At 40.2% G+C, this 22,505-nt stretch overlaps 1 protein-coding gene and 1 long non-coding RNA gene across 2 annotated transcripts in view; both read right to left on the bottom strand.

The window, feature by feature from the left end:
- Positions 1-13,186, bottom strand: part of kcnk10a (potassium channel, subfamily K, member 10a) — a 30,433-nt gene extending 17,247 nt beyond the window's left edge. The window contains exons 1-2 of the mRNA XM_085133200.1: positions 12,628-13,186; positions 10,277-10,662 (exon numbers count right to left, since the gene is read on the bottom strand). Of these exons, the coding sequence (XP_084989326.1) occupies positions 10,277-10,662; positions 12,628-12,682 (441 nt within the window). The 5' untranslated portion in view covers positions 12,683-13,186. The remainder of the gene's footprint in view (positions 1-10,276; positions 10,663-12,627) is intronic.
- Positions 1-22,505, bottom strand: part of LOC146502667 (uncharacterized) — a 264,594-nt gene that overhangs the window by 144,344 nt on the left and 97,745 nt on the right. The gene's annotated exons all lie outside the window — the stretch shown is intronic.

Here is a 22,505-nt window from a genome sequence, read left to right as displayed (position 1 = left end):
CAATTTTGGACTGAATTTCAGTCATATTTACACTGTTTTGTTCTACCACACTGTTACAGTGGTCCCTCGCTATAACGTGGTTCACCTTTCGCAGCCTCGCTGTTTCACACACTTTTTTTTTTTTTTTTTTTTTTTAAAAAACAGCGCATTGTGTTCTGCGTCCTGATTGGCTGTCCAGTACAGAATGCATTCAGCTTAATTAATTAACATTAATTAATTAATTAATTAACATAGATCTTTGATCGCTAGCAGTGTGACCCTGAAGTGCTGTACTGTACGCTTGTAAGTCTTCTCCTCAACAAACACAACATCGACAAAACGTTTTGCACCGTCAAAGGCACCTGCGGTAGCACACAAAAGGCAGAGGAAGATGCTAACCATCGCACAAAAAGTTGGACTTCTGGACATGCTAAAGGAAGGTAGAAGTTACCGTATTTTTCGGATTATAAGGCGCATTAAGCAAAACAAAACAGTCGGATAAGTCAAACTTTACTCAACTCATTCTTCTTGCTTCTGTACCATTGATTCATTAATGTTGAATTCTCTCGCAGCTCCTCTATTCCCATGTTCTAGACCTGAAAACAGGGTTTGATCTTTGGTTTCATTCTATAATACTGAACTTATTTTTCTATGAAGGTGTGAACTTTGAGAGTGTTTAAACAAGACATAGAAGTGTGAAAATGTTCATGCCTGGATGGATTTCACCTATCGCAGGTTAGTTTTAGAACGTAACTCCCGCAATAAACGAGAGACCACTGTACCTCAAAGACACCCAGTCAAACACATTTGTGTGTTTCAAATTAAGTGCTACATTCAATATATGACTAGATCAGTACAGTCTCTTTGTCTGGGGCAAAGCAACACCTTTTAGGAAACTGAAAAAAGAATCAATTGCCCTGTTTTTTCTGTTACATAACACTGTACTTTCTTCTCTCTGTGTGCATCTCCAAGTTTGTTTGCAGAGGTGCTGGGAGAGGACAAGGAAAGGGAGCTCATGTCAAGTGTTGCTGCTCTACCCTGCAAGTGTCTGTCCTGGCAGATGGAGTCTCAGTGTAGTGAGTCACACTCAGGGTGTGACAGATAGCTGTTTGGCTGGCTGAAGGGCAAATACACAAGGACACACTGAAATTCTTACTGTCAGGACTAGAAAGGTTTGGTTTACAAAACCCGTGCTGGCAAATGGTATGGGGACTGTAATTAATTTCAGATCACTATAATAGTTCATTGCACTACTGAGCACTTAGAATAAAATAAGTAGAAAAGTTACAGATTCCCATGACTGAGAATTGTTTGTGCAGACTTAGTGAAAGAAATGTGGGAGTAACCAGAGCGAGGTCGGGAGATAATAAATACGGCTTTCACAGACAGATTTAGGTGTAAGAAACTGGGTAACAGGTCAGGGAAAAGTGTGTGTGTGTTCATCCCTAGATGAAACTGCAACTGAGGGAGGAGAAGAGTGCAACATGTTCGCCAATAAGGGGGGCTAAAGTCTAACCCACATCTCCTTCTCAATGGTTTTTGACGAATCTGATAGATGCAAATTCTCTTTTATAAATATGCGTACCACTAAGTTATGAGCATCTCTCTTCTGTTAGTTGGCTACAGCAAACTGCTGCAGATTGTGGTTTTTGGACTTGGCAGCGCTTCCTCTTACACAGCTGAGCCACATTTGGCTTGAGTGACGAAGCAACTGAGATGCTTAGTATGGCTTTAAGATGCTTATCTGTAAGTTTGGACCTGAACTTTGACTTAATCTCATTGTGGAGAAGAGTTTTTTACACAGATTGGTGGTGCCAAAAATGCACATGCTCTGCTTGAACATCCTGTAAAGCTCAGGAGAGGTGGGGGGCATTTCTCTCAAATTGTCCAAGCTTGTATGTGTGATGTCAAAAGCTAAGTCCATTAGCCATTCAGGATCACTTAGTACAGAAATAGCCATCCCATTCTTCTCCATAAAGGCTTTCACTTCTGCTCTCAACTCAAAAAACCTCTTTAAGACCTTCCCGCTGCTAAGCCAACGTACCTTGGTGAAGTAGAGCATATCCCCATATGCTGACTCTATTTCCTCAAAAAAGGCACAAAACTACCGGTGCGTTAAGCCCCTGGATCTGATATGGTTGATGCATTTCACAACATCAGACATCACACTGTCAAACTTCAGGCATTTGCTGCAAAGGGCCTGCTGATGGATAATGCAGTGCAGAGCAATGGCTTCATCCACATCCTCCTCCTCCTCCTTCTCCTGAAATTGTCTGTGCTCATCACCAACCTTTCTCTTCACGGCAGGGTTTGACAAAAACATGACTGTGGCTGGGTGACAAAAAATGTATTCGCACTGTGTGACAGGATATATTTTGGACATAGTTGGACTGAAAGACAGCACAGAAGCACGAATCATGGCAGCACCGGAACAAACTCTGAGCACAAGATTCATAGAGGCTGGGGTCTATCACACCATGCAAGTCCCCAGGTGCAGGCTGTGTAAAGATGTCCCTGAGACATTCCAGCACATAACAGCAGGGTGCAAGATACTAGCAGGCAAGGCATACATGGAACGCCATAACCAAGTGGCCGCCATAGTATAGAGAAACATCTGTGATGAGTATGGCCTGGAAGTCCCGAGGTCAAAATGGGAGATGCCCCCAAGGGTGGTGGAGAATGACCGAGCTAAGATCCTGTGGGGCTTCCCATTACAGCCAGACAAAATGGTGATGGCTAACCAACTGGACATAATAATGGTAGACAAGGAGAGGAAGACGGCCATAGTGTATATATATATATATATATATACACTATATATATATATATACACTATATATATATATATATATATATATATATATATATATATATATATATGTGTGTGTGTGTGTGTGTGTGTGAAATATATATGTGAAGAATACATCTGGAGGACGAGGACCAAGCCTAATCTGTCACAACCACATGAAAAAACTTACTGCAAGGAAGAAAAAAAAAATACAGGCAACAGCAACACCCGGTGGAGTGACAGCAATACCCTATCAGTATTTTATGGCTGAGGGGGTAAAAAAGAAAAGAAAAACAAAATCCAGATTCTCCTGAATTCATAGGATAGTCCCAAGAAATGAAAGTATATGTGATAATATCTAGCAATGACAGACATAAGTGGCTGGGGAGAGGGAGGCCTTGGCTTTTCTGTTAGGCTGCTGCCAGGTGACTGCATATAAGGCAGCCAGGCTATAATTTTGTTTTTAAAATATTGATAAATCATGGATTTTTCTGTGAAACATTTGTAGGCTTCACTAAGAAACACAAATGAGGCCCAGTTTTTTTAAGTAACCATGTAACCAGGAAAATTCAATTCTTGAAATTAAAAACCTCTTTTAGAAGTCCTAGACTATCTAAAAAAACAAGTATCAGCAAATAAATGATTATTTTTTAAAAAAGGTCTCTGGTAATTGATTATTTTTTTCCTTCTTTTTCTTTCTACCACCTCTCTCACTTTATTTTGCTAACCTCTTCCTTTGAATACTTTCCAGTAATTCCTCGTGGCACCTCCAAGTCTTTGTCGTCTTTCCTCTGTCCAAAGGATACACCAAACACTAGTTTCCTCAGCACTTCAGATGTGCTTTCCTTACCACCCAGATCTTAACTCCTCCCTGAAATCTAAGCAACACTGTTTCTTCTTTAACTTCCTCCACTTAATCCACACCTCTGTCTTCACTCACTCACATCCAACAGACTACTCCCTGATACCAACGTGCAGTCTCCTATCTTTTCAGAATAAAACCAACATTCAGAGGATGGTGCAGACACAAGCTGGAGCAGGAGGAGTGGCACCTGTTAATCTAATTCTCTGTAAATCTGTTTGCTCTAATATGGATCCAGGATGGCAGGGATGGTGCTTGCTGTGGAGGAAATACAGTTTACAGGGTCACTGGCTATCCTTTAATAGTCACTGATATATATATTGTTTATATATTTTTCCACATACAGAGGGGATTATTTTTACTGAACAGCCAATCTTTCTATCTTTAATTCTGATTTTATGGTTAGGCTTTACTGCGCTGACTTCTTTGGTCAACCACTGCTTCTTAATGAGGAATATGTTTTCCAAAAATCTTCTTTTCTAGGTTTACTGTTCAATTTAGAGCCTAAACCATGTTTTACAGATGGCTGTAGACACTGACTGACCTCCTCAGTACCTACTGACAAATATTTGATTAAAAAAATCCATAGATTCATTACGTCATAAGATCTGTTGGGACGCCTCCAATGGTTTAGTGGATAACACATTATCTTAATGTCACTGCTTAAATCCCAGCTAGAGACACAATTCCCCATTAAGCCTGCATCAGGAAGGGAGCAGCAGCGAAAAGTTGTTTTTATGCTTGAATAGGTCAGTTATAAGTGGCTTAAAAAAACACCTCTGAAAATAGTCACATAAAAAATGTAATTGGTACCTTTTATTCTTTTTTGCAGCATGCGTGAGTTCTTTAATACATTTCAGAGCTCATCAAAACACAGCTGTTAGAGTTGTCAGAGATTTGTTTTCCAAACACTAACAGGAGGGTTAGTTGTTGAATCCCTGGCTCCTAAAGTCTCCATTTTGAAGTTGTGGTGTGACCAGGCCTAAGCCATCTGAAATAAATAAAATACTTTTTAAGTATTAGATAAGAAGGAAGGAATTCTCTTCTACAAAGTGACGAGATCTGATCTTTTTGCCTACCTCTTACTTTCCCCTTAACAACACAAATAACCACTTTAGGTTTTACTTTTATCCAATCACAGTTTTTTTTCTCAAGGATTGGTGGTTTTACTATGCAGCTTTTGTGTTTCCCTTGTGTGCAAATGTGTTAGGCTGTGAAACCAAGCTGGCAACAATCCACAACAGCTTTCCAGATTTAGCTGCAGCAGCTGTGCTCTGCAATATCCTGTCCATTATCATACAGGGTTTCACTTTTGCTGAGGTCAATAAGTGTCCAGACCAAACAACTGGCTGTTACTATAATGCTTTATTAGCTGTGAGCTTTTGGCTGTGAAAAGCCCTGGTGTTAGCAAAGTTGAAAGTGTTGGGTCACAACTCAAATTAAGATCTGCTTGTGAGATCTGGCTTTCAAGCCTTGTTTCATTTTCCCTTAAATTATCTGTCAAGGTCTGCCCTACATGAGTTTCCAGGGAGATCATTTTTGCATTTGTAAACTGTGGATTGAGAAAGTTTTTCACCTAAAATGGCAAAAAAGAAGAAAATTAGAAAAAAAGGGCTCGGAAGCCCAGCAAGCTTTTTTCTTTTCCACCACAATTCTCCAAAATCCTAGAAAACCTGTTTAATAAACAATTAGACAAATTCTTAGATAAATATAAATTACTGTCAGACAGTCAATATGGATTCAGATCGAAAAGATCAACATCACTGGCATTAATTCAGTCAATCAAGGAGATTACAAATGCTATTGATCAGAAACAGTATGCAGCCGGATTATTTCTCGATCTCAAGAAATCATTTGATACAATCAATCATTACTATTAATTAAATAACTGGAAAAGTATTGGGGGGTTGTACTGCAGTGGGTTAAAAATTATTGAAGTGACAGGAAACAATTTGTGAAGAACATTCCTCATCATGCTTGGACTATACTAGGTCCAAAGTTATTTATTATTTATATAAATGATATTTTTAAGGTATCTGATATATTAGTATTATTTGCAGACAACACAAATATTTTTGTTCTAAAGGAGCTGCTGGATACAACAACAAACTCACTAAATTTAAGTAAAACTAAAATTGTCTCATTTGGGAATTCCCAAAGAAACTCACAAGTGCAGATTCATGTAAATGGTGTGGAAATTGAAAGAGTTCTTGAACACAAGTTTCTTGGTGTGATAATAGATGATAAAATAAGCTGGAAGTCTAATATATATCATATACATAACAAAGTTTCAAGAAATATTTCAATTTTGAGTAAAGTAAAACTCATTCTGGACCACATATCACTCCACATTCTCTATTGTTCACTGATTTCACCGTATTTGCATTACTATGCAGAGATTTGGGGCAATACTTAGAAATGTTCCCTATCATCAATCTTCATATTGGAAAAAAGGGCCATGAGGATAATCCATAAAACTGGCTACAGAGATCAAACAAATCCACTATTCTTTAAATCAAAAATACTAAAATTCCCAGATCTGGTTCGTTTCCTCAATGCGCAAATTACATATAAAGCAATAAAACAACTTACTTCCTGACAATATTCTAAAATTGTTTTTTAAACAGGAACGGAAATACAATTAGAGGGGGGAATTAAATTTAAAAAACATCCCTGTATCCGTACAACACTAAAATCTTTGCATCTCTGTGTGTGGAGTGAAGCTGTGGAACAGACTAAGTGAAGAAAGGAATCAACATCCCAGCATGACTCAGTTTAAAAGTGGTTCAAAAATATGGTTTTTGCAAAGTACAGGGAGAAGGTGGGGGTCTAAAGCGGGGGTTCTCACCCACTATTTTCACAACAGTGATGCGTATACGTGTGTGTGGGTGCACAAGTATGTTTATATAAGTATATATGTCTGCAAATTGTTTCTCTTTTGACAGGTTACTGGGGTTATATATGTATATATATTTAAAATAAACAAATAAATAATACATGTAACATGTAATTTAATGGTAATAAAGACTTTCTGATGGACAGGGCATAAACAGGAAGAAAAAGTGCAGAGTAATAATTACTAAATAGCGGAAAGGGGGTAAGTGGGGGATAAATAAGCTTATGCTTCTTCCTACTCCTTTTTGAACATGTAAGTTATTAATAATTAGTATTGTTTTGTTTTCCTTTCCTTTTGTTTTGCTTTGTTTGTCTATTTTTTCTCTGTTGTTGAACTGTTTTTACATTGTCAAAATAAAGATTCAATTCAATACAATACAATAGAGGCTGGGGTCTACCACACCAGGCAACACCCCAGGAGCATAGATGCCGCTGAGACAATCCAGCACATAACAGCAGGGTGCAAGGCAGGCAAGGCATACATGGAATACAATAATCAAATGTCTGGGATAGTATACGGAAACATCTGTGCTGAGTATGGCCCGGAAGTCCCAAGGTCAAAATGGCATAGGACCCTAGGGTGATTGAGAATCTCTCCCATCACTCTTATCTCTCTGTGTCAATTTTTTTGTGTCTGTGGGGCAGGACTCCACAAAGGTCCCCGCTTTTTAATGAACACACCTGCTCTGATCACCCACCTGTCCCCTCAAACCCAAACCCCAGGAACTGCCAGTGGTCCTGGCAGATAGGAATCTGGAAGTAGGCATTCTTCAGGTCAGTGGTGGCAAACCAACCGCTGGCACTGATGGCCTGCCTCACCCCAGGGACCGTAAGAATTTTGCATCTTGGATCTCAGGGTTCACAACCTCTGAACATGCCCCTTGACATCTCCTGAGGAACACAGCAGCTGTTTCGAGCATGCTGCAAAAATTGGGGTGCCCCTGAGCCGAACATGACTGTGGGTCGACAGGCAGCCTTATCAGCCTCACCAGCTGGGACTGAGATAACCAAAGATGGCACTGCACTACCCAGAAAGAGCCCAAGGACCTGCCTTTGGTGACCACCTGCTTTTCATCATCTTTCAGAGGCATAGAGATGTTGCATCCCACACTTTTTGACACATTCGAGCTGCCATAGTTGCACAGGGTGAAGGCAGCTGTCACTCAAACAGGAAGACAACACACAAACTGAGTTTCTCCTGTTTCACTGTTTGTCTTGGTGTGAATAGGATGCTTAATGTTATGTGTTGTAATTTGGGAAGCCAGAGACTGAAAATTGCAATGCATTAGCAGGCCTGAGAAGCTCTTGGTCCCAGAGCTAAGGCTTTAGCCACACTTTTGAGCCTTGGACTATCATGGGGTGGGATGTTTAAATGCATCTGTGGCTCAGGAGGTGGGAGGGATCATTTTACTAATTGTTCAACTATCCTTGGCCAAGATATTGAACCCTGAGTTGCCCTCGAGGCATCCATGAATTTGTGCGAATGTGTGAATGTTAGGTTGCAAGTGCTTAGGCATAGAAAAAAAGCACTTGTCTAAATTTGTGTGTAAAAGAATGAATAAGAAAGCATTTTCAGTGCTCAGTAGAAAGGTGCTATATAAAAACCACTCTGTTATATTTGACAATGCTGTTGCTCCCAACTCGCAACCTAATGGTATGTATAGTGTCAGCCTAACCTGACTTGGTCTTGGTGCATTGAATTTGAAGTTGCAAGTCAGAATTTCTGAGTTCCCAGCTGAGAGTTATTACATTTTTTAAAAAGAAGAAAAAAGAAGGAAAAGCTGCTACTGAGTCATGAATGTCTGCACCTTAGATCAATACTTACTCTTGCTCTTGACGAAGGCGGTCGTGCTTTTCTCCTCTCCTCCTCTCCCTTAGCTTCCCTGCTTAGCCTCTTATGTCCTTGTCTAGTCTCGTGTTTTTTGTATTACTTTTCCGTCTGTTCTCTAAAACCTAAAAGAGGAATTATGGAATTGATCAACTGGTCCCTAAATGCAATTGACACCCCTTTCTCAACGAGAAGTTTGGGCTTGGGCGAGCCTGAGTGCTGAAGATATCTACCTATTCGGAACCGTGGTAACAGGGTTCTGGCTGATCGGAGCTGGCTTGGCCCTGACTTATCGAAGAATTAAGGAAGCGGCTCACTTGGAATAACATCTCTGTGCGCAAATTGGATGACATCTTGGGGAGGCACACTGTCGTGAGTTCTCAGAAATCGGCTCCTTGAGCACGAGAAATGACATCATCACAGAACGCAAGTATGGCGAAGCTCGCGGCTCTCCAACGGGAGATTGAGAGACCAGTGTTGGACTGTAGAACTGCTTTGAAATTCTCATGAGCTGTTCGCACTAAAGTAAAAAGCACCATCACTTCATGCGGATACCCTCGCGGCGCCAGCTGCGGTCGCAAGGCTGGAGTCGAACAAAAACACCCTGATAACAACTGTGTTTAGTCTGTTCCTTCCCATTCCATGCAAGGCCACCTGGGTTGGCTGGAAGACTGTTTACTTAGCCTAGCAGGGCAAAGGACACTGTCTCAGCTGAACTCTGGACACGCACACACATACATATACACTGATATGCACACACTCATCCCCCCTCCCTTTCCAAACGCCTTCGACGCTTATTCCCTTCCGATGCTGACGGTGGATCAAGGAGACCAGCGCACAGGCTGCAGGCCCGGATGTACTGTCTAAATCAGCTGTCTCTCACCCTTTACCCACCCCTGTTGCTTGTCATGTGTTTCTTTGGTGTATTAAGAGTTTTTTCATGTGCTATGTGCAGAGGTGTTTTTTTCTGTTCTCAAACTGATCTCCCTGTTGGAGCTCAGTCTGGGGGCAGTTATTTTTTTCTCCTTAGCTTTCCTCATGTGGTGCATTTTTCCATTGTTATACCTCTCTGACCTGTCTTCCCCATGTGATGTTTTGTGTAATGTATGTATGGTCGGAGGGTAAGATGGCGCCGCCATTGCGTGCAATAAGTCGGCAGCCGTATGAAATTTCCCCTTGTGGGACTAATAAAGGTATATCAAATATAATCAATTCAAATCAAATAAACAGCCTTTCTTTCCTTCCTTTTCCAACCTTACTACTTTGTTACTTTTACTTTTGTTAATGGCCTTTCATGTTGTCAGTCAAAACATGGATGAAATGAGCTTATCAATTTTGCATTGACCTCTCTCATATTTCTACTGAGAAAAAAAAAAAATTTGCAATGATTATTTTTATCATTTTATAACCACTCCCAAACATGATATTAAACCTAAAAGATTATGCTTTACACAAAGATGACTAGTTAGTAACATATAAATAGAGGTCTATGTTTTTCAGATTTACTAAGAAATACTCCAACTTTACCACTTTAATTTTTTTGTAATGATCTTATGTACTATTATTTGCCATTCTTTTCTGAATAACATCCAAAAGCCAGCACACTCACATTTCAACAAATTTATTGAATTAACCATAGTCAGCAGGCTTTCCTTCCAAACACATACATGCCCAGTCATATTCTTTCAATAAAGTACATCGTTAAGGAAATTCTTCAAGGATATCTGGAAACATTGAGCAATCTCCGGATTTGTACCAGACTATTCAGTGTGGTCTGTATCCACACCAGGGTGCCTGACAGAGTATGTGCTCGAATGGTGTCAGATCAATGTGACGCTTGGGTTTCAGTTGACCTGAGTCCCCACTGGGAAACCCTGTCAAAGACTGAGGAAAGGCAAATCTATCAAACAGCAGCTGCTCTTACCTTGATGATAGCCTCCAAGTCTTCTGAGGACACACAGGGGTGTTTTAGCAGGAAAGCTGCCTTCTCTGCTGTGATTGTGATCTTCTGGTTATTTTCAAAGGGTTGCTCAAGCGCTTGGAACACCAAACCCCCTGCCACCAGGTAGGTCACCACCACTACAAACACAGCTAGCACAGTTTTCAGCTTCATCATGGTGAAGGGAGCTGAGCCATCGGCCACCGCCTCCATGCTGGCCACCATGCTCGGGGGACGGGAGGAGGCGGAGAGCCTTGGCAGAACGCAGCCCATTGGGTTCTGCATAGTGGCCACACTGGCATGTACTAGGCTGGACTGAAGCATGCCTGGCTGCACCTTCTTTGGTGAAACCAGGTTGGTCTGGACTTCCACTGAAACAAAGGGGAAATGAAAAATAGAATGATGTGATATTTGCATGACTGAAGTGATGTTTTCCACTGACAAGTGCTCTGATAGAAAACAGGTGATCAGCAGGAATAAGCAAAAGAAAGGACAGTTTGTTTGATTTTAAAACATATGCTAATAATTTTGCAGATGAAGAAAAGCAGAAAGACCAAAGAAAGTCCTCAGGGTACTCAGTGGTGGTAGTTAACAGTGATGCAATGGGAATTCACTGAAGTACAATTTGTTAGTCTATATGCTTATGAAGTGCTTATAAAAATACTTTTTACATGTTACTTGAAACCAAAGAAAAAAATATTTGAGCATCATGGATTTATCTTTGTTATCGTATCTTTGTCAGTATCTTGGTGGGCTGGAGCCTATCCCAGCTACCATAGGGCGAGAGGCAGGGTATACCCGGGACTGGTCGCCAGTCTGTTCGCATTCACATCTATGGCTAATTTAGAATTACCAGGTAACCCCACTAACTAACTAGTGGGGTTACCCACTTACCAGGTAACTCCACTAACTGCATGTCTTTGGACTGTGGGAGCAATATGATGTTTGGAAGACTAAATAAAACAAGCACTAAGGTGCTGAGGTTACTTTGACTTTTGACTGACACTAATAAAATTTCTCACCACTGTCTCTGTTATAGAAACAAAACACTGAGTGGATTAATGGACAAGTGAATAAGTAGATTCAATTCATGCCTATTCAAAGTCACAGAACTTGAAGCAATAATGAACTCTGTAGGTTTTGAATGAACAAACTAAATAATTATTTAGAGGATGTCAGCTATTAAACCACAGCAATAACAGGGTGCAGCACTAGAATGTTCCTTCTTGACCTTGGGCAGAAAATCACAATTCAAGTTTTGACAGTTGTTCAACTGCATCTCAGATCTAGAGGCTTTCTGATTTGGCGGATAGTGTTTAGAGTAAATTCTATCGATAACTATTTTAAACAATCATTCTCTGAATGTAAGTAACTGCTGATTATTATTTGCTAAGCCACTGAAAGTGTTACTGTAAAAAAAAAAATCCCAACATATTAGTGAATGTCACACCTTCTTCGGTGGTTGACAAAAACAGATCGTGATGAGCTCCCAGAGTAACAGCCCAGCTATGCCAAACAGGTGGATTTTGCATTTCTTCTATTCACGACACAGTGTTATGTAAAAGCAGCACAGGGAATCATGACAGCTGCAACACATTTCACTGACACTTGTAGAAACCAGCAGAGACGGCTGCTTTGATTTTATGTAATCAGTCAGCTGCAGTGTGTATAGTTAAGCTTACATGCAGGTGTACACTTCAGAAATCCCGCAATTAATGATGTGCCAACAGCACTTGAAAATAATAGAGGGGTGCCATATAAAAGACTTTGACCTGATCAAGAGCTTGCAAACACTCGATAAACATGCGCATGTTGACGGTGTGGGAGAACGTGACGGTCATGCGGGATTTGGGGGGCTATTTCCACGGGGGTGGATGAGGTAATGTTACGACAGACCTCCCCGCTGCATCACACCGGGGCATTTGTTGACTAACAGCCTCAGGCTAGATGTTCCTGCGTTGCCCCGCTGTGGGCATAATTACTCTTTCTGCCATTAAATGTTTTCTCAGGTATAAACACCACAGAGTACCGAAGACGCCGCGGGGTGGATGCGGCTGCAGTGTTTGCCCATAGTAAACTTCAGCATGCAGCTTCCTGTGGAAATTCAATGTCTGGTCAGCATGTTAAGTGGGAGATATTGGACCAATTAGTATTTACAAATAAAGGTTACAAAGAGCAGTTTGACTTCAGCAATTCATTTCAAAACATGCAGTAATGGGAGGATGTGAACGCCAACTTTCACCGAATCCAGAACGACATCTAACGCGAAAGTGCAGCATGAATAAAACACACCAGCACCTTCACAAAAATAACAGCATACTGACTGACGGGCTAACCTGGTGGAGGGTTCATGTTCCCTGGTTTTCTTGGATTCTCAGTGGGAAATTTCATCTTGGCTCTTCTGGCACTGCCACTATTAGAAGAAATATATATCCAACTTCAGGGTCTTTCTGTTGATTCCGTCGCTTTTAACCGGGAAAGGATGGAAAATGGCAGGGAGTAAAAAGACATTATCCGCAGCGCGTGGTTTCGCTTCAGTGGCCGTGAGACTTGCTGCTTGTATGAAGCTTCTCTTCTCCCCAACCGTGGCGGTCTTCAGAAGCGCACACCCACCGCTCGCCGCATCACCGTCTGCATTGTGTAGCAGTAAACACCATGGGCGCGGGTAACGAGAAGCGATGCTCCACTGAAGAATCTAACCATCACATTGCGACGGATTTCTGTTATACATTTACATCACGGTGCATCTGGACAGCTCTGCGCTGCTAGTTGTCAAGACCCACCACTCCCAGATGCTGCTGCTGGTGCAGTTTGGCTTAATCTCCACACCGTAGCGCAGCGTCGTGCCTTTACCACTAGATCACGTCTGTCCAAATGAGAGGAGCAAGCAAAGAGAGGAGAGATGCTGAACCACTGTTTATTTAACAATAACACCTGGTAGCTGTTGAGAAATATAAGCATTATATAAGAAGTCTGTGCTAAATTAAAATATGTTCCTTCCATTGTTACACAAATTAGGGTTAGGATTGTGGGGTGTTAAAACTCTAACCCTCTCCTTTCATCTCCAACAGCATTCAGTCATATCTGGCCTATTTGATGGCACAAGATTACTGCCATCTTCTGACGCAGTTAGCTATTGCCTCTGGAAGCAGGCTTGATTCTGCTTGACTACAATTTCATAGCCAAGTTTGTTGCTGTTTCTTTCTTAAGAGCCTGTCCATGACCTGTTAACGAAGGCGGAGCTTGTTAAGCTGAGAGGTCAGCAGTTTCTTTGATTATTTGGGCATTCACATTGTGGATAAATCTGTGGTCTTTAACGAGAAACTAATGGGAGACCAGTATGCTAGACAAGCTGCCACTGGCTATGCTTCCTATGCTCTGATCAATCTACACACAGTACAGTAACCGAGCTAGAATTAGCAAGTAAACAGATGCGATAGCAGAGTTAGGAGTCTAGTGTGAAGAAGTTTTAGTAACCCTTCAACATGTTAGCAAGTAAACTCTTGTTGCTATAGAAGAGAGAATCAAATCCGGTTTAATAAAACAGCCACGCTGAACAGGTGCAGTCTATCATTTTCAGATGTTGGATCTGAGAAATCAGACTTCATACAACACCTTCATTTCTCATGTATGATTTATCCCTCTTTAGATTGTCAGTTAACCATGTCACAGTGCGGGTGCCTGCGTTTTTTAATTTTATAAAAGTATTTAATATACATTTAACATCAAGAAGTTGTTCCTATGTTTCTGAGTTAACAGCTGTTCCTTTGAGAAATATCTGGTCCTCACAGCAGCCACAAAAAACACACATTTGTTAACCTCATCTCTTTTGATACTGGTGTTCAGTCAGAAGCAATTCAGATTTATTTCATTTTTTTTAGTTTTGTGTATACGGCCCCAAATCACAAGCTGCTTAAAGTTGCTTTATGTTGTGAGGTAAAGACCCTTCAACAACACAAAACCTCAACAATCAGAAGACTTACTATGAGAGACTACTTGGTAAAAGTGGAAAAATTCCCTTTTAACAGGAAGAAACTGTCAAGATCTAGACTCTGGCAGGACTGCTTAGTCAATTATTTATAATTATAATTAATTATAATTAAGTATAACAAATAAAAAAATACAGATTATAACTATATGTGTGTAACTATAAGTCAATTATTTATCATTATTTACAGTGAATATGAATAGCTGAAAAAATCAGACAGTAGTGACAATCCCAAACTCCTCTGATGCTTTCCAAAGTTTCCAAACCATTTCTCAGACTCCCTCTTTGCAAAGACATCTCACCACCCTGCATCACTCTCTCCAGGTAGACCTGAAAACAAGGAAAGGCAGGTAAGTGTCACGTAGGTGTGTGGAGAGAGGTCAGAGAGGTCAGAGAGGACCCAAATGCAGGACTCGCAGGCTGAATGAGGACACTGTTTATTATGAAGACAAAATGAACACAACATGAAAGGTTGCACTAAACTGAATGACTGGACATGACTGAGCTAGAAAGAAGCAAGATGACCGGAGATGACAGATGGACCATGACAGTACCTTTCCCCAACCTATAAAGGGAGTCTGAGGAGGAATTCTCTCGCCATCTTCTTGTCCGGGATGGCGGGATGCACGACCTAGGATCATTCTTTTATTTTTTGCAGATAACCAAACTTTCTGACCTGATTGATAAGAAGGTGCAAGTATCTGGTACTGATCAGCCACATTCTTACATTCTCAGGAGTGCAGTTCAAGTTGACTTCGAGTCTTTCACAAAAGATGGCCACCATAACAGATCCAGGAAGTATATTGTGTGATTGATACCAGGATGACACATACATTTGGCAGTATGTGCCCACTAGGTTACTTTTGACTGGACTTTCACAGGGATGAGGAGTTGAGGTGTGTTACCTGGGTTCTACTCTTTTCTTTGGGCGTTTTGAACCAAGGAATCTATTTCCCAGGTTAACAAACCAATTACGCATGATGTAGACAAGATAGTTTCTTCCTTGGGAGGGCAGTCTGAGGAGGAGAGCAGTTTGGACAAGGCAAGATTTATATTTATATTTATATTTATATTTATATTTATATTTATATTTATATTTATATTTATATTTATATTTATATTTATATTTATATTATGCAATCTGGGTCTGTAAGTGATGGGAAAGTTGAAGCAAGTAAAGAAAAGAGCCCACCCGGCCTGACGAACCTTTGATCTCTTAGCTTACTGTAGGCAGAGGTGGGAAGTAATGAAGTAAAAATACTTTATTAGTGTACTTAAGTAGAATTTTCAGTACTTTACTAGTTTTTTTGACAGTTTTTTAATTTTACTCCCTACATTTTTAAACAAATATCTGTATTTTCTACTCCTTACATTTTCAAAATGGGCTTGTTACTTTTGGTTTAATGGATTTGAGGGAGTTATTATTTTACATCACTGCGAGTCCTCAAACATCAAACTGATTATATGCCTAAACAGTAAAACATGAAAGACTGTCCATATGTGTTAATCATGTTGCATAAAAAGACTGTGCCATAGTTAGGGGTTAAAGTGAGTCTTTTGTGTGTGTGTGTGTTTTTTTGAATGACCACAGGTGACCATAAGTAACAGTTGCGGTACTTCACCATCTAGCTAGCCCTACAGTAGAGGAGTGAACATAAAGAATGGTAAATGGCCTGTATTTGTATAGCACTTTACCAGTCCCTAAGGACCCCAAAGCGCTTTACACATCCAGTCATTCCCACACTGGTGATGGCAAGCTACATTGTAGTCACAGCCACCCTGGGGCACACTGACAGAGGCGCCACCGGGCCCTCTGACCACCACCCGTAGGGAACGGGTGAAGTGTCTTGCCCAAGGACACAACGACTGAGACTGTCAAAGCCGGGGCTCGAACCGGCAACCAATTTACAAGGCGAACTCCCAACTCAACTTGAGCCACGATCGCCCCCGAAATAACATGCCGTGCAAAGGTAATTTAAAATACAGTGTTTCTATCAGCTCAAACACACAAACTGTTTTGTGTTCAGTTTGTTGCACACAAAAAATCATCCTTTTCCCCACATTGTCCATATTTCATCGAGGCATTTTTTTTTTTCTTCAAATTTTGCCCATTTCTTCTTCTTGATTTCCCCTTCCAGTATTTGGTTCTTTACAAAGTCTGTCTCAATTTGCTGGGTGGTGCTGGTTCTTCTTCTTTGAATGTTGCCATTGTAATTTCTCTTTTATGTTTCTTGTGGTTCAGATTCTCGAATTTATTTTGTCTTGATGTTATGTTCTTTCTATATAAATATATATTTTTTAATTTAAATCTTATTTTGTTGCTTGTCTATATATTTCCTGATTTTAATTTGTTATTACTTATTTCACCTTCACCTTTGTTTATTCTTCTTCTTATTATTTTCAGGTTCTTTCTTTCATTACTTTAAAAAAAAAATTGTCAGTCTTTGCTTATGCTTTGTCATTACTCTGTCTTTGTTAATCAATCAATTAAAACTTTTTAATCCATCCATCTGCTTATCCTTTTCAGGGTCGTGGGAGCCTATCCCAGCTGTCATAGGGCGAGAAGCAGGGTACACCCTGGACAGGTTGCCAGTCTGTCGCAGAGATAACACACAGGGACAGACAACCATTCGCACTCACATTCACACCTAGGGGCAATTTAGACTTTTCAATTAACCTATCCCCACAACATGTATGTCTTTGGACGGTGGGAGGAAGCCCCGCAAACACGGGAAGAACATGCAAACTCCACACAGAAAGAGACTGGCCTGATGGTGGAATTGAACTCAGGACCTTCTTGCTGTGAGGCAACAATGCTACCGTGCTGCCAACTTTTTTAAACTTTTTAATCCAGTCCTCAAAATATATTCTTAAAATTGTATTTAGTGAATTTATTTATTATTTTTGTTTCAGTTTATTTATTCCTTTTATTATCTATTATCAGTTCCAACTATGTCTACCAGGCCTGGGGAGTGACCTGCTGCAGTATCACCTTCCTTCCACCGGATGGTGCCAGATAGCACTTAAACTCAGTCCAACCACTTTTTATTTATTTATTTTTTTTTATTTTAGCTCTAATAGCCTCTTTGGACACACAGTATTGCACTCTAATGAATAGACTAGTGCCTACTACTTTCTCTCCAGTGCTCCACTAATTCCGGTTTTACACCTACCAAAGAAAACAAATACACAACATAGACTAAAACAATGACAAACAAATACATACATTTACACGGCTATCCTCAAACAGCATTATGGGTTGTTTTTATTTATGGGACTATTATGCTCAAATGCCATATTAAACAATTATTGTAAACAATTATTGCACACTTTCTGTAAATCCAATAAACTGCATTTCACTTCTCAAATATCACTGTGTGTGTCTCCTATTTAACTGACATTTTTTATTGTAACAACCAACGATTTATACAGGAAAATAATGACTATTAACAAGGTTGCCCAAACTTTTGCATCCCACTGTATGTATGTATGTATGTATGTATGTATATATATATTAGAGATGGACCGATCAGATATTACGTATCGGTATCGGTCCGATACTGACCCAAATTACTGGATCGGATATCGGCGAGAAATAAAAAATGTAATCCGATCCATTAAATATCAAAAAAGCACCTCACAAAACTTGCTACACAACGTAGCACGTCGCAGCAGTGTGCATCACGTGATAGAGCGGCTGTGTGTATTTGTAGCCTGCTAGCAAACCAGCATTTCATCTCCGAGGAAGTTTTCCCAGAGAGAAGTAAAGCAAGTGTGTAAGTTCATCTCTGAATGTTTGTAAAGCTTATGGAGCGACTGCATCTTCTCTCTCTCTCCTGCTGCTTCAATCGTGAAACAGCTTAATGATCAGCTGATCGGCTTTTCTGTCGCGAGTCCGTCTCTCTTCTTAGTTTTTGGCCCACTTCTCACCAGAAAGAGGAAACCAGCGGCTGAACAACAGCAGCACGTTTAAGCTTGATAAGCTGTTGTTAGAATTTATTTAATATTACTTTCTACACCAGGATCTTTTTCTACTTAGCTGACTGCTGGTAACTGTGCAGGGGCGGATCTAGCAAAGTTTAGCCAGGGGGGCCGATAGGGCATGAACAGGGAAAAGGGGGCACAAAGACATACTTTTCTTTCTTATTCTCATTTAAAATGTCGAGCTTTTAATAAATAATTATCTGAATCTTACACCCAAAGTTTTAATCTGATGTAAAATATATAGAAGTCCATTACTGTATATAGTAACTGTTAAGTCTAATATACCCTAGTAAGCTATAGTACTTTTTCCTTTGGGAAGATACCATCTGTGCAGTCTGCAGTTCTATTGAAGAAAGATGTTGAATCTATTTAATTATTCTTGAAAAATAATTTATTTTTGTGCATTTTCCCCCTGCATCAAATTAAATTTGATTACATCGATTAAGCATCATGAGGTGGAGGGTGGGGGGTGGTTCCCTATTTTTTTTTTTGCTGGGAGTTTGCAACCCTATTAGTTAGGTTGTTTAATATTTCTGCTAAGTACTCTTTAAAATACCAGAATAGGGAGGATGGAGCAGGTTTAAGGTTATTAGATTGATCAGTGTTGCTGAACTATGAAATATTTTGGGCGCAGTGTATTTTTTACATACAGGTATAACAGAATAGCTTTAGTGTTGTTATTTATTTAAACTTGAGTATGAACTTATACAAAATGCAGCAAGATATTAAAAAAACGTTTTATTGATTAAAAAACACACTATATCGGATTCATATCGGTATCGGCAGATATCCAAATTTATGATATCGGTATCGGTATCGGACATAAAAAAGTGGTATCGTGCCATCTCTAATATATATATATATATATATATATATATATATATATATATATATATATATATGTATGTATGTGTGTGTGTGTGTGTGTGTGTGTGTGTGTGTAATTTTTTCTAATTATTGTTCATATGAATATATAGTGCTGCAGAAACTGTGCACCTCACCCCCCTTCTTCTCCCACATGCTTGCACCGAGTAGGAGATGCTCTGTATCTCATTGTATATCTGTATAGTGAAAATAAAGGTATTCTATTCTATTCTATTCTATTCTATTCTATTCTATGAATGGAGGGAAGGCGCCTGGCATATAGATGGACTCTCAGTCGAATTTTATAAAGCTTTTTGGTCTGAGCTTGGTGATGATGTCATGGAGGTTTTTGAGGAGAGGTTCACTGAAGGATCTTTACCTCAGAGCTGCAGGAGAGCTGTTCTAACACTGTTACCAAAGAAAGGTGATCTCCAGGATATTAAGAACTGTCTCTTTATTGTGCACGAATTATAAAATACGGTCAAAAGTGCTGGCAAACAGACTGAAGAAGGTGATGGATCAGGTTGTCCACCAAACACAAACCTACTGAATGCCAGGTAGATCTATTGTTGATAATGTGTCACTAGTCAGAGATATGTTGGAGGTCTCCAGTTCATTGTGATGTGATATTGGTCTGATTTCTCTGGACCAAGAAAAGGCTTTTGACAGGGTTGAGCACCGTTACCTCTGGAGTGTGTTAGAAAGATTTGGTCTCGGCACTGACTTAAGTGTAGGGGTGGGTTTTGATTATTGATTTATCGATTAAAATCTTTTCACAGAATGCTCTGTTATATCAGGGAGTGAGCGTCTGGAATAGTCTTCCACTGTCAGTGAGGGAAAGTACAAGTTTACCCATCTTTAAGAGTCACTTAAAAGGGCGGCTGAGGGACACACAAACATGTGATCATGTTTAATGATCATGCTTTATATTGGACGTGAAAAAGAGTTAGTGTATTACAAAAAGGGAAACAACTATTAGTGTAATGGGTCAGTGCAATATCAGGACAGTCAGGGCATGTGCAATACTGGGGTTTGTGCAATATAATTGATGTGTTTCCGTTATTGTTATCTATATTGTCCTCTGTGTCCACTCTTCTTGTCATTGTTTGTTCTAGTATAATGTGATCACTGTTTTTGTCCTCGTCACATGATCTGTAAATACTGTCTATGTATATTTTTACTAACTTGTGTTTAACACCAACCTGCCAGAGGGTCTGCAGATGGAAATTAGCCCAACGCTATAATCTGGCATATTTACATTTGTTAAAATGTTCATTAATATGTATTGCCCCTCTTTCTAAATAAAATAAAATAAATAAATAAAATACAGTCTAAAGGCCAGACATAGAGACTAAATCAGGAGTTGGAGTCTGCTTTCCACTGTATAACTTCCCACAATGTTTCCACCTGGTCATCTCTGCTCTCTTGGATAAAATATGCTCATAACTCACTCACCTGCTCTGCTACTGGTCTCTCTCTTTTCAAGGTCTCCCTTGGTTTCCAGCCTACTCTATTCCCTGAAGTTGAGATGGAGCTGGCATTTCCTTCAGTTCAACACCAAGTGGCGATGTCAATGTGTCTGGACCTAGGTTCAGGAGGCCCTCCTCCAGTTCATTGAACACTAATGGGTATGGCATGGCTGTCTGGTAGACAGATTCCTCTGAGGGTCCTTTCTCGCAAACTTCGCTCCCCTTTTCATAGGACCATACAAGATCGAGCCCATCATCAGTCCATCTGCAATTAGACTAAAGTTTCCATGATGCTGGTGCATCCATCCCACTTTCCTGAAGTGGTTGTGGTGTAGTAGAGCAGGTCATCTACTACCGGTTGGTGGTTCAATCCCTGGTTCCCCCAGTCTGCATGCCAAATATCCTTGGGCAAGATACTAACCATTGCTCTCCGATGCATCCGTTGGAGTATGAATGTGTGTGAATGTTAGCTAGAAAGCACTTAAAAGCATATAAAGGCTTGTACTTGTGTGAATGGATGAATGTAGCATGTTGTATAAAGCAGTTTGAGTGCTCCAGGAGAGTAGAAAAGCCCTATATAAGAATCAGTCAATTTACCATTTACTTTCCACGTTTCCCAGATCAAGCCTGTTCTCAGGTCACATCCTCCAGGATCCATCCCCTGCTCCATTTTCAGTCAGGCGCTGGTTTCACATGCAAAGGATCAGCTACTCATCTCACCTAACTGCCTGCCCTCCTGCCCACTGTTCACCACCAGAACTCCTCCAGAACCCAGAAAAAGATCCCCCACCTTCTCCAGTGCTTGCTCGCAGCCCAGACACTCCCTCAGTTACCCTCCTCAAAGAGTCTCAGCTGTAGCCTGCAAGTAAGCAAACATTCCTCAGCCCACACTCACCTATAGAGCATTTTTCTGCCATTTCAGTCAGTTGGTGTGTAAATAAAGTCTGGTGAAGAAGTGAATCAGCTCTTGAGTCTGCTTTTAGGTCCGCCTCTCGTATAAACCTTCTGGGTTCATGACAGGGGCAAGCAACATGAATGAGCAATGTTACTTGTTCTGGGACATAAGAATGCACATACATGCACGCGCATTTCACATACATGAGAAATCACATGCACTCTTGGGGCCTGTGTTGGTAGACTGTGCAGACCCTCTTTGGAAAGAAAGCTGAATTCAGTTTCATTAGCCGCACCTAGGCCTGATTACTGCCAGACTTGTTAAATCACAAAATCAGTTAAATAGAATCTGACAAAGTTAATCAGGCTAAAAGATTACAAAAGCGACATCATGCCATCATCAAGAACTAGATGAGAAACAAAGTCACTGACATCTATCAGTCCGGAAATCATTACAAAGCCATTTCAAAGGCTTTGGGACTTAGAAAGAGCTGTTATCCACACATGGATTAAAACTCGGAACAGTGGTGAACCTTTCCTTCCCAGGAGTGGCCAGCTTACCAAAGAACTTCAAGAGCACATTGACAACTCATCCAAGAAATCACAAAAGTTCATGATTCAACAATAAGAAAGAGACTGGACAAAAATTGCATTCATGGGAGAGTTCCAAAGTTTAAACAACTGCAAACGAAAAAGGACACAAAGCCTTGTCTCTCGAAAAAACAAAACAAAACAAAATTAAATTTCTCAAACAAGGTAGTTGCTCTGATTCAGTTCCATCTTCCATTTTACAAAGGTTTTGACAGTGCCATATTGTTCTATGTGATGTGGTTAAATCTTCTCCAGTAAAGTCACATTTCCCTCTCTGATGTTTTCTCATTAGAAATAACTGGCCAACTGGCCAATAACTGATATTTAATCATCTTAAGTATCTAAAATGTGACATTGCATTTCTCCAGGAAACTCACCTGTTGGTAAAAGATCACATCAGACTTAAGAAAGGATGGGTAGGAAA

The sequence above is a fragment of the Neolamprologus multifasciatus genome, chromosome 15 (genome assembly GCF_963576455.1).
Source record: "Neolamprologus multifasciatus chromosome 15, fNeoMul1.2, whole genome shotgun sequence".
Classification (NCBI taxonomy): Eukaryota; Metazoa; Chordata; class Actinopteri; order Cichliformes; family Cichlidae; genus Neolamprologus; species Neolamprologus multifasciatus.
Note: the sequence above shows the minus strand (reverse complement) of the source record. Positions and strands in the feature narration are given on the sequence as shown.